The sequence below is a fragment of the Epithele typhae genome, assembly GCF_022376455.1.
Source record: "Epithele typhae strain CBS 203.58 chromosome Unknown BXZ73scaffold_129, whole genome shotgun sequence".
NCBI classification, from domain to species: domain Eukaryota; kingdom Fungi; phylum Basidiomycota; class Agaricomycetes; order Polyporales; family Epitheliaceae; genus Epithele; species Epithele typhae.
Genome location: NW_025954320.1, coordinates 1 through 12558, shown reverse-complemented (window position 1 = coordinate 12558; position 12558 = coordinate 1). Strand labels below are relative to the sequence as shown.

At 58.4% G+C, this 12558-nt stretch overlaps 4 protein-coding genes across 4 annotated transcripts; 2 read left to right on the top strand and 2 right to left on the bottom strand.

Moving 5' to 3' along the window:
* Positions 1-1431: 1431 nt before the first annotated feature.
* On the bottom strand, positions 1432-3057 carry BXZ73DRAFT_82684 (uncharacterized protein; the record flags this gene model as incomplete). Its single annotated transcript, XM_048023773.1, has 9 exons — positions 1432-1534; positions 1586-1629; positions 1686-1805; positions 1856-1915; positions 2527-2596; positions 2648-2691; positions 2747-2866; positions 2918-2977; positions 3028-3057. 9 exons carry the CDS (start codon positions 3055-3057, stop codon positions 1432-1434), a joined length of 651 nt encoding a protein of 216 aa, XP_047871484.1.
* Positions 3058-3516: 459 nt separating this feature from the next.
* BXZ73DRAFT_82683 (uncharacterized protein) lies at positions 3517-4562 on the bottom strand (the record flags this gene model as incomplete). The annotated part of the gene is made up of 6 exons (XM_048023772.1): positions 3517-3622; positions 3674-3747; positions 3798-3917; positions 3967-4029; positions 4213-4255; positions 4513-4562. The coding sequence occupies 6 exons, from the start codon at positions 4560-4562 to the stop codon at positions 3517-3519; spliced, it is 456 nt and encodes a 151-aa protein (XP_047871483.1).
* A 4459-nt stretch (positions 4563-9021) lies between these two features.
* BXZ73DRAFT_82682 (uncharacterized protein) lies at positions 9022-10885 on the top strand (the record flags this gene model as incomplete). The annotated part of the gene is made up of 5 exons (XM_048023771.1): positions 9022-9194; positions 9221-9989; positions 10079-10643; positions 10728-10784; positions 10842-10885. 5 exons carry the CDS (start codon positions 9022-9024, stop codon positions 10883-10885), a joined length of 1608 nt encoding a protein of 535 aa, XP_047871482.1.
* Positions 10886-12131: 1246 nt separating this feature from the next.
* On the top strand, positions 12132-12551 carry BXZ73DRAFT_7367 (NADP-dependent oxidoreductase domain-containing protein; the record flags this gene model as incomplete). Its single annotated transcript, XM_048021926.1, has 1 exon — positions 12132-12551. A coding segment is annotated over one exon (420 nt), but the record flags the coding sequence as incomplete, so codon positions are not given.
* Between the last annotated feature and the right edge of the window lie 7 nt (positions 12552-12558).

The window sequence follows — 12558 nt, the reverse complement described above, 5'->3', positions numbered from 1 at the left end:
CGTACTTGGAGCGGTATGCGAGGGGTCCGTGAAGGTGATCCCTTCTCTTCCTCTCCATTGTCTCATACACACGTCCAAATGCCTTCCTCATCTCACGCGAAGTATGTTCTCACCCCCATCCGCATGCAAATACTTACTGGGCTATATTACAGCAGTCCTCCCTCCGGTTCTCGCGCATCAGTTGCGGTTGCGTATGATCGAATTCACAACCACTGTGGTTACCATCGCTCTTGCTCTCGCTCTGGCCGCGAGGGACGTGGCTCCCTCTCTCGGTAAGCCTCTATGTCTGAATTTTGAACCTTTGTCACTCACGCAATTAAGGTGCCCTGCGCGCGACTGCACCAAGACTCAACCAAGACTGCACTGTGCCGTGTGTGATATTCCCAGGGAGAGACGCGCGGACCTTGGCCCACAGGGCGTCCTCGCTCCTCATGACGCGTGCGACCCAGTTGAGAGAGAGAGAGAGAGAGAGAGAGAGAGAGAGAGAGAGAGCGGGTTAGAGAGATGCAAAAAGCTAGAGCGAGGAGAGGGGTCGAAAGAAAGAGCAAGAGAGCAGAGGAAGAAGTGAGAGTGCGGATCCGGAGTGAGCGCGTGGGTGCATGCGCGACGCGCGGGAAAACCAGGACGGGACCGGCCCGACTACTGAGGCGCATGCATCGGGTTCCGAGAAACTCGGAATTCCAAGGCGCGCGTGCAGGCGCGGCGGGACCGGCCCGCGCCAACAAGACCTGTGAGCGCCTCGCGCCGATGCTTCCTCTACGCTTCAGCTCTCCGGAAACAACTACAGCTGACACTGAGGCGCGTCAAGATGCACTTCGAAGGCGTCGCCCGTTGATACCTGTTCCACCAACTAGCCCTTCTCACATTCGCGCGCACACACAGTCCGCTCCCCCAGTGCCGCGCAGTAGCCGTGCGGATGGCGGCGCGCTCTCCTGGAGCCGTCCGCGTTTCACCTTGATGCGTCGGCCTCATGTGGTACCCTCGGACATCCAGCCGGGGACGGACTCGATACCTGCTGGTCACCGATGCACTTGCACACGGCGAGAAAGACGCGGGACATGGTATGTATGTCTACTGTGGACTGGCCTACACTGCTTATTCTGTACGTCGTGAACGCTTGCGCCCGGCCTGAGGAGCATTTTAATACAGAACACGTCAAGGGACAAACTCCGCTTTGCCTTATTTTCACATGTCAAAGCTCTTCTGAAATATTGATTAGCTAGTGAGCGGTGGCCAGACAAGGTACGTACGGAGTGTGCGAACGGACGTGCTTGAGGAGACGAAATATATTTGATGGGTGACATCTAAGTACTGTACATGACCGAACATGAACTAATACTACAGACTTTCAAGGTAAAAACGATGGACATGTGATTCAAAGCATTACGAAGAGTTAAGCTACGGTACGGTACGTTACGGGTTACTCGGCCTTCAAGCGGGCGCCTGCCACTGACGACGGCACATCAGGTTCCACTCCCAGTGCTTGAAACGCTTGGCTTCGAAATTGAAGCTGTTCACTATCCAACGCCCGATTCTGTGAAGTGTCTCGTCATCGGTCGCGCGCGCAGGATAGCGATGTACTTACAGGTGAGAGTGGTGGGCACTAACGTTCCCCCTGCCGTCGTGAGGCTATGAAGCCATGTCAGCCGTGCGCGCGAGACCGAATGCGAAACGGAACGACGTACCGCATGAAACGATTCAACGTTGTCGTTCGCGGCGAGCACACGGCACCTGCCCGCGCGGAATCGAACGATGATCGTGTTGTCCCGGCGAACCACCTCGGCACCGAGGCCGTAATGCAGAGCCTGAAGGCGAAGGTGAGCGCGGCGTGAGAGATAATGAACGGATTGCTCACCTCCTCGATGCGTCCAAGCGTCAGCTTGGAGTAGCGTGTGTGGATCATATCCTCGAGGACCTGAGGAAAAGGTAAGCACGCGCGATCTGCACCAGAATGAACGCTCACTTCTCTATGGTTGGGGTGCATCGCAGGCATGGTGACGAGAGCGAGCGAGAGAGCGAAGAGCGATGGAGAGAGCGAAAGAGAGAACGAGCGAGGGAAGTGAGGGGACAGAGGAACAACGCGAACTTGAGCGCCGCGCGCGCAGGCGTAGCGGAGGCGCGAGAAAACCGGGGCGGGGAGTGGCCCGGGCGCTGGGCGCGCGCACAGAACCCCGGAGTCCCTGGACGCGCCTTGTGGGTGCCCGGGATGAGATGAACAGAAGATATCACTGGAAATAGGAGAATGTTTACCGGTGAGTCCGGCCAATGTACCTTGCAGTGGCCGCCCAGAATGAGTGGTATCCTCTCTCAATGACAGCGGGAGCGGACGTGCTTGGGGAGAGGAAATATATTTGATGGGTGCGACATACAAGTACTATACAGGACCGAACATCAACCAATACTAGAACTCTCAAGATTAACACGATGGAAGAGGGGTTCAAGGCATTACGAAGAGTTAAACTACGGTACGTTACGTTACGGGCTACTCGGCGTTCAAGGGGGTGCCTGCCACGGACGACGACAGACGAGCTCCCACTCCCAGTGCTTGAACCGCTGGCCTTCAAAGTTGAAGGTGTTGATAATCCAACGGCCAATTCTGTCACAAGTATCGTCGACAGTCGCGCGCGCAGGGTGGAGATGGACTTACATGTGACAGTGGTGGCCGCTAACGTTGCCCAGACGGTCGTGGGGCTGTCGAGCCATGTCAGCGCGCGCGCGAGACAGAGTGCAAAACAAAACGACGCACCGTATGGAACTTCTCGATCTGCTCGTTGGCGCCACGCAGACGGCATCTGCCCGCGCGGAATCGAACATGGATCTTGTTCCCCCGCCGGAAGGTCTCGGCACCGAGGCCGTGGTGGAGAGCCTGGCAGGCGAAGGTGAGCGCGGCGGGCGAGATAAGAAAGAGAGAGCTCACCGCCATTATTCTGCCCACCGGAATCTCGGTGTAGCTCGTGTGCATCATGGCCTCGAGGACCTGCGGAAAAGGGTAAGCACGCGCGATCTGCACCAGAATGGAACGCTCACCTCTCTGTGGCCGGGGTGCATCGCAGCCATGATGACTGCAGCGAGAGAGAGAGCAAAGGGAAGAGTGTGAAGAGCGAAGAGCGAGGGAGAGAGCGAGGGAGAGAAGTGAGGAGACAGAGGAACAGCGTCGCGAACTTGAGCGCCGCGCGCGCAGGCGTAGCGGAGGCGCGGGAAAACCGGGGCGGGGAGCGGCCCGGGCGCTGGGGGTGCGCAAAGAACGCCGGAGTCCGAGAAACTCGGACTCGACAGGTCCGATCGTTGTCCCGGAGGTGAGGTTGACGAACTTGTAGGAGAGGGTGCAACGAAATATATTCAAAGGATGTTGTAAGTTGATAAATACAAGTGTTGTCGCTAATGAACCATCAAATCAACGGGTGGAACTGTATGTAGGACACGCAAACGTAACGTACGCGACGTTGAATGAGAAAGCAAGAATTAAGACTGAAGGTGCTACGTTCCGATTCATCCAAAGTTCTACTCGTACGCTACCTAAACCGGCGACCAGTCCTTGGCACAGAGGTCGAGCCAGGCAGTGTTATCCCAGCCCGTGATGTGATTATTGAGTCCGATGAGGGAGGCGACTGAGACTCCCGAACTAAAACGGAAAGTCAGGGAGAAATGAAGAACGAGAAACGGCCATACGTACATGCGAGCGTTGTGAGCTGGGATTTGATCTGGCCGGTTGTCCGTCTTGCCCTTGGCCCCGTTGCCGCCGTGGGGCTAAGCGGATCCCTGAGTTTAGATGCGCTCTCTAGAACTAAACGACGCACCTTGTGGAAGCCGACGGTTGCGAACTTCTTGAGGTCGAAACGACATCTCCCAGGCGTGAAGGACACCTTCACGGTGCCCCCGTTTTCGTGAACCTCGGCCCCCAGGCCGAGGCGCATAGCCTGCACCAGGCGCAGTTAGCCTCGCGATACAGAACTGACTTCTTCTTACCTGTACCAGATCCTTGGTTGGGACCGATTGCAAGACCGGTCCGTGCATGAGCGTGTACAGAGTCTGTGAATGGGGGTCAGAAGGGCGCAAAGGGAGGAATGAACAGGCTGCGCGCACATCGCGATGCTTTTGAAGCATGGGCGGCATGTCGTGTAGAATAGGTGGAGGTGGTGGCGGGCAGGGGAAGGAGGCAGAGGGCAAGGAATCGGGGGCAGCGGACGAAGCGGAGGACGCGCGAGGACTCACGAGGACGAAGGCGCCGGCGGCGCGGAACGCGAGCGCGACGCGACTCCGAGGAAATCGGGATCATTAGACGCGTTCCATCCAAGACGCGCCACGCCACGCCACCGGGGCATAAAAACATGTCATATAATTTAACAGTGGAAGACGGAAAAGGCCCTTTGGAGCAGTGGTAACGGCGTCGGGTTGCTCGAACGCACCACGGGTTCGATACCCCGCGATGGTAAATTTTTCGTCTGTACGACTAAGACTTCCAAAGGGCAGGTAAGTACAGGTGTGATATATACAACAGTCCCGTCTACTAACTGAAAACTAGTTCGATCGAAAACGCCGAGCACGGCGGTGATCCGGGGCATGGTGCGGCGTTCACGGTGCGCCCAGTGACCCATCGCTACAGTAGCGCCGAATCACGCTCACGGGACCGTGGGCTCGCACGTAATGGGCGAAAGCGCTCATCGCCTGTGGCCCATGGGCGCCCATCGGCTGTGCCCATGCCGCCCATGCCGCCTGCAATCCATGTCGTCCGTGTCGGCTGGCTATCCACGTCGCCCGCGAAGCCCACGCCATCTGCGTCGCTTCTCCCGTATCCATACACGGTCCCAGCGGCCACTTGCCGGAGGAGCACGTAATGTAGTTACTGGATTCTTGTACGTATAGCATCGTACTTTTAAACACACTCTCGTTTGCTCTCTATCAAACATGGACGTGAAGCAAGGTTGAACCGGGGGTGAAGACGGCGAGCTATGTAGAAAATCTGTCGGCATGCGACCGGAGCATATGTACAGATGCGAAATGGCTATGGGACGAATTATGAATGCGTGCATCCAACCACAATTCATGGGTCATATGGATAGCGCGAGAAATATGACGTGCACGCAATATAACCACATATTTCACGAAGTTGAAGTATGGCAGATGTTACGGTGACGGCGCTCCCCCACACACGAGCTGCAGGCACAGCGACTCCCTGCTCACGGGCTGTGGACACAGCTATCCCCGTACGCAAGCTGTGTCCACACGCATGAGCTGTGTCCACAGACATTTGCCGCTCGCTCGCTGTGGACACAGCGATCCCCTGCATACAAGCTGTGGACACAGCGATTCCCCGCATACAAGCTGTGTCCACAGCGATCCCCCGCATACAAGCTGTGTCCACAGCAACTCCCCGCGCACAAGCTGTGGACACAGACATTCGCCACTCGTTCGCTGTGGACACAGCGATCCCCTGCATACACGCTGTGTCCACAGCAACTCCCAGTGCACAAGCTGTGTCCACAGCGGTCCCCCGCATACAAGCTGTGTCCACAGCAACTCCCGAGTCCCCGCGCACAAGCTGTGGACACAGACATTCGCCACTCGTTCGCTGTGGACACAGCGCACTCGTGGGGTCTCGTATGGAGTTGATACAAGGATTTCGACAGATATTTTCCAGCCGTGTGTGCTTCTCGTATAGGTAGGTGGGCTGGAAACAAAGATATATGCATATACGAGGACCTCTTAATCTGTTAGTCCAAACTACGTTCACATTGGTACATTCATAGCGGTGTCATAGTGGATATTGTGAGACGATCACGTCCATAAATACATGGTATTATAGCCCATGGGCAAAGGCGTTGACTGACATATGTATAATGGATATTTTGTCGCCAGGGAGTGTGGTAGTATCGTATTGTTGGGTTGAGAGAGCTGGGTATATAATATTTACTTTTCAATATACTATAGGCCAAGTAGCCGGGTTGGATCAGCGTCTGAAACTTACCTTTGAAGGTGGCGATGCACGAGTTCGATTCTCATGCCTCCCATTCCTTGTCTATCCTACTGTTTTATTTGGCGCCTCCATCAGCCTCACCCACATAGTAAACTATTGACGATGCTAATGTGTTTAGTAGTGCATACAGTGTTGTAGTGGATCTTGTGTCCACAGCTTTGCTGTGTCCACAATGTGCAGCTTACATAGGATCTGTGGACACACTGCCACTGAGTCGCCTCACCCGAAGTCGTCGAAGTCATAGAATCACGCACACCCTCGTCCTCGATCGCAGAAGCTCATCGCGAACCACATCCAGTCCACGCACCACTCAAGGCATCCATCTGTGGCGTCAAGGCCCAGGGAGACGCTCTCGAATCACCGCGCAAGTGGGCTCCATGGTATCGGAAGCCGGTCGAGCACGCGGTGTCCGCGGCGAAGCACTGCCACGCGACATGTCCCGCTCGCGCACGAGCAGATGGAGGTGGGGTCCGAAATCAGCCTAAGAAAGCTGTATACACGCGGTGACACGTCCGCCGCGTCGATCAGCCGAGTCGCCTGGGGACTGCAACTCAAGTCAGCACTGCATCCTGATCGCACCTATCTGAAGGCTCACCGGATTGTGGAAGCAGATGCGTAGCTCATGGACGTATCTTTCGCGTACGTGGCCTGCATCAGACTCGAGTCTCGCATTGTGCAAACGCGCGGCAGGCCCGAAAGCCTACTCGCTGACCGGCTCGGCTCAGCAAACCTTGTGTCGCGGACGAGAGAGATGCGCAGATTTCGAGGAACCTGCCACTGCACACACTGCCAGGATTGGTACACTATTCGCGCGAGAAGTAATGAGTGTACTCACCAGTCGGCGTCGTCGTCGTCGTCGTCGTCGTGTCAAATGCCCACCCTTGACGGCCTCACGTGCGGTGTCCGTCGTCCCTCCAGCTCTCCACCGCGCTCCGCACATGCGCTCCCGTCTCGTCCCCCGACGACGCACAGCTATTGCCATCCGAGACGTCGTCGCAGTCGAGCGCCTGCGCGGGGGTGCATGACGTTACGCGCAAAATCAGCGGGGAAGAGCGATGTGGCGAACCACGGCCATTCACCGCCCGTCGCGGTGGGAGGGTAGCGCGGCGAAGATGGGTGCCAGAGATGTGGTTCAGAAACGGATGAGATGAGGACTCACGGCGATGCTTGATGATGACATCGGAGAAGCGCAGCTGCCGCGTTGGGAGCGTATAGCCGGGGTCTCTTGTGGTCCTCCTCGAGTTCCCTTTTGGAGGGACACCACATGCTGAAATTGTGTCTGTGCCGGCTAGACGGCCTGCTAGAAAGGAACTCAGACATAAGCTCTGCCTCGCCTCTTACTGGGCCACAACCCGTACGTTCTGACTGATTGGTGAGAAGTATCAGCAGATCGAAGTGGCCCGTGGGCCAGAGCGCCTCCGGTGGCACGATGGCGTTCGAGCCGCGCACGAACGCACGGAGGGAATGCTACCGCGTGGTGTCGAGGACGAAAAGCTTTTGATGGAGAGCGGGGAGAAGTAAGCACAGAGATGCACGATGTGACCTCCTCCGGGGCTCTCTGACCTTCCGCCACGAAGCGTTGAGGAACATGCCCGCAGACCCCCACCGACACGGGATCTCGTCCTCGCCCTCGAGCTCCACGACCAGCGCCATGTGCGCGTCCAACAGCTCCAGGCAACCCGTGCACCTCGAAGGTGGTGGGCGCGAGCCGGCGTAGTGAGAGCGAGACGACGGGGAGCGACGGTACGGGTCGAACGGGCCGCACCGAAAGTGCACGCGGCCACGACGGGAGAGTCACCGACTGGATGTATGATGGGCGCACGTCCGAGGGCGCGGGGGGCGAGTGAAGGTGAGCGAGCTGCGTAGACTCGCACGGAAGCAGGAGCAGTGTGGGATGCAGAGAGGAGTCGGAACATGAACACGCCATGCATCGCGTACGTTCCAGTCTCTGTTTCATATAGGAAAGCACCAATTTCGCCGTCCTTCTCAGTTGACCTGGTCCAAACCCGTGCGTTAGCCCTTCCCTCCTCGGCGCTCGCACATTCGTCCAATCGGTACCCTTTCCCTTCATATCCAGCCGACTTTTCATCGCCCACAGTTCGTTCTTGTGATCAAATGCTTGAGGAAATGAGATTGGGTGTTCATACAACAAGCGACACGAAGACGAAACAAATGCATCCACGCACTGGCTCGAAGAAACCCGCCAACGCCCAGATTGGGGAACGCACAAGGAGAGACTCACCATCCAGCGTGGTCGCCCGGTCGAAGCCCGCAATTTGGACCAACGCGAGTGCCCGTTCGCCGTCCCCTCTCCAGAACCGACTTGTGCCCGCTCCTCTACCCACTACCCCCGCTGATCCGGCCTCGTGCTCCCGCATCCTGGGTCTTGCAAACGTCGCTGCGGTGGTCTGTAAGTCGAGCGGCAGGTGCCATGAGGAAAGGACCGGGGCACGGCGAAACGGCGGCTTCTGAAGGCGGCGAAGGCTTGTTTCGGGGACACAGGTATTGTTGAACCGGGCCATCCACCCCTAAAGCTGGGGGACGATATAAGACGGCGTAAAAAACGAGCACAAGGACACCCACCGGAGGAAGCCTCCATTCAACACGGGTACACTGCGAGCCTGTTGGAGCCTTGCGAGGAGGTTGTTACGCCTCTGCATATACATCGACAACTCGAGCTTGAAGCCGTGCAGTGCAACTTGAATGCGAGAGCTGAGCAGTTGTCCGTTTAAAAGGGTTGGATTGCTGGGGAAACGCAGGGCGTGCAAGGTCGGAGAAGAAGATGCATGGCGGAGATGAGGAAGGGGAGAATACGCGTAGACGCCGATCCAGCTCTCCCGTCGCCCGGGCGACTCCCGGCTCTCGAGACTCGCTTGCGGCGGCCTGCGCACGATGCACTCGTCCCCCTTTTCCTCCCTGCTCCCGGCCACCCCTGCCTCTGCCTGCAGCAGCTAGACACAGACAGCTCACCGGCACTCCCTCCATAAGTAATCAAGGTCCCGTCTCGAAGGCCCATCCCGGACGAGCTGTGAGTCCGCGCCTCGAAGATGAGCTCCCTCTCCCTTCTCTCTCTCCACAACGAGATCCTTCTCGAGATATTGTCCCTCCTGGGCCGCGGCGATGCACTCGCGATCTCTTCCACGCACCAGAGCCACTCTCACAAGTCCCCCGCGTCCAGCACCTCCGACATTTCACCCTCCACCACTTTCTCAGCGTCGATGTTCCTCCTCTACGCAAACTCCTCAGCCAGGCCTCCAACCTCCGCATTATTGAGATCCACAGCTTCGAGTTGTTCGTACACCAAGCCGGAATCCTCGTAGATGCTATCGGCGCCATGCACAACCTCGAGCAAGCCAGTCTGATAGATGTCGGTCCTGAGACGGTGGCTGCTCTGCCGGAGATCCTCTCGAGCCGGTACTTGACCTCATTGACCCTTGAATTCGACGAGATGTACTTTGGGCCTGGTGGCATCGACCTCGAGGATCTCGTGTCCGGCCTCGCCTCCATGCAGAACCTACACACCCTCACCCTCATCTCGTACCTCGTGTCTACGAATTCCCTCCGACTGCCTGATGCAACACAAACCGTCCTTCCCTCCATTCGCCACCTTTCCTTCTGCTGCCTTTCTCAGACCCCCCCTGGTATCATACCCCTGTGTCCAAACATCATCACCTTGTCTCTTCGGCTGAATGCGGAGGGACAGCGCCCCGTGATCCTTTCCATGGCAGATGAAGACCGATGGCCCACCGGACTCAAGCGGCTCGACGTCCTCTCCCCTGTGTTCATCCCGGCTGCGAGGCGCATCGGGCACGTCGGATCGTTGGCATTGGGGGAGGTCTCCGGCCTAGAGGTCTTCTCCGACTTCTTCCAGCTTCCGTTGACCGTCCGGCCCACTGCCCTCGAGCTCCACACGACACCCACAATTGCGGTTCCGCGTCGTGTCTGGGAAACACTGTGCGATGTCGCGCCCGGGCTGCGCTCGCTCGAGGTCGTGGTCACGTCGGGGGAGTGCGATGTGCGCGAATACATGGTCCTTCACGCCCCCGCCGCATCTTCCCCTCGCTCCTTTTCCCTGAACGCTGAGGACCCTCGCGCCTCACTCAGGAGCCGCTCCTCGCCGCACTGCGATCCGCCCCCCTAGCGCTCGTTCACTTTTCCCTCCACTTCCCGCCGACCACACAACGCCATCACGCGTCGAGCATAGCCCAAGTGGACGGCTGGCGCGCGGCGGAAGTCCGCCGCGTCGAAGCGCTCCGGCCGCTCTCTCTGCGGCTCGTCAAGGCTGTCCCGACGTTCCGCGTCCTCTCGTGCTCCTCCTGTCTCCCCGGATCCACAGGCTTCGACACATGGCGGGCGCGGGCGCGGCACACGGACCTCGACGCGGGGGTGAGGGCGGAGCTCGCGCGCGAGAACGTCGTCGAGCGGCGGTGGGGGCCGGCGAGCGAGTTCGTGAGCCCCGCGCTGCGGAGGCTGAAGGAATTGTGGACGGAGATCCCGCGCGACGAGCGGTGGTGGTGGGTCGAGGGCGACGGCGCGGCTAGCAGACCGGTGGAGGTCTGGAGGGAGGCCGGGGAGCAGGCGCGCGAACACGCGAACTTTGACCCTACGAGCAGCCTCGATGGTGAGCGTTTCATCGCGCTCGAGGGGTCCGTCGTGCACGCGGGAACTGGTCCGTTCTGTCTGCAGGGTTTTATTCCGCGAAATGCTGGTATGAGCGGTAGCTCGCCGTATAGACGTATGGAATGCACACCAGCTAGAGGTGGATGTGCGGTATGCACCTCAAACCAAAACGTGGCAAGCAGCTCCTCAGGTGCGCCGTCGCGCGACATATCACGTTTCGCGCTCCGACTTTGATTACGACTTGGAGGGAGCGGCGCGGCGGCGAGGACAGAGGGATTGGAAGAACTGTAAGCTCTCCCAGAGACACGAGTCCCAGATATCGTTTCTTCCTGATCCCGGCCGGGCACGGACCATACGTCCGCACCTTCATGCAACGCGCCCGCCGCCTATGCACCCTTCTCCGCATTTTGACCGCATCCCGCGCCCCGCACGTCCTGTGGAGCCATCCTCGGCGCCGAGGGAACCTGTGCACACGTACCGTCTCTCTCATGTAGACCGGTACGATCTCCGGCTCGGACGACTTGCACGACTCCCTCCCGCTTCCCAGCTCACCGGCCACGAACGTCACACGTGTCCAGACATGCCCCGCCCAGAGCGTGTCCGGGACACCCCCTTCTCCCCTGCGTTCCGTTTCTGCTCTCTAGAGATCGTGACGGAAAGCGGGTGCGGCGCGCGCGAATACATGGTCTGTTCCCTCCTCGTCCCGAATTTTGCCGCTGCTCTGTACGACCTTCTGCAGCGCCCGGTCGGCGTCCGAGCTCGTCCGTCTCTGCATGTGGTAGCGAGGAGAAGCCGTGGGACGATGGCGATGCCCGGGTCGTAGAATGAGCCCAGTACATATTGGAGTGTAGATGTGGAGCGTATCAGATATCCCAGCTGCATGGCTGCGCTGCGCGGAGTGGCTGTCCTCAACGGCACGACCGAGAGTTGGTTGTCGTGGGCTGCTCCGCATGCTCGTGACTTCTCCTCCTCCACACGCCTGACTGGTGACGTATTTTGCAAAAACAACGTCCATTCCCTATTGACCCGGGCTACAGTTGTGGTGAAGTGAACGTACCCGCTGAGGATTTCCCACATAATGCCTGATACTCGATGTTCAAGCCGGTTCAGAATGCATATCCTCGCAGGAGGATGCCGTTCGCCAGCAGCCGAAACGGAGGCGCAGCTTGGAGACCCACTTGCTCTAGCGTGTGGGAACGTTTTTGTATACCGGTCGGATGTCGCGTGTACCGTAAATATCGGGGTTTGAGTGGACTGTCGGTGTGAAGGTGGATCATCCTCTCAGTGTACGTTCTCTCGCCGGACTGGCATTGGTTCTCACTTACGACACATCACAGGATAAGGGTACATTTGACAGCAGTCAATGAAGTATATAAAGGTTGAGGCCGCCCCCGCTGCCCCGCAGACTCCGAGCATCGACCCGCTTCCACGAGCCGACTCTCCCATTCATCCCGCACACCATGACCAGTGTATACGCCCCCGCACCTGAACCTGCGACAAGACTCGGCCGGTACCGTCAACTATCTCCCCTCGCCGCGTGCGCGTGTCGCCCATCTGCCTCGCGGCAATGAGCATCGCGACAAGTGGGGAAGGTCATCGGGAGCTACATGGACAAGGACATGAGCTTCGCTCTCCTCGACACCTTCTACGGCGCCGGGGCAACTTCATCGACACCGCGAACAACTACCAGGACGAGAGCTCGGAGGAGTTCATCGGCGAGTGGATGGAGGCGCGCGGCATACGCGACCAGATCGTCCTCGCGACCAAGGTGCGTTGGGGTCGCGCCATTCGTTATCAGCTGATGGACGCGCGTCACAGTACACGTCCAACTTCAAGAGGGGCAAGACGACGTTGTGCAGAAGATCAATACATCGGCAACAACAGGAAGTCGATGCATCTCTCCGTGAATGCTTCGCTCAAGAAGCTCCGCACGAGCTACGTCGACATCCTTTACGTCACTTCGT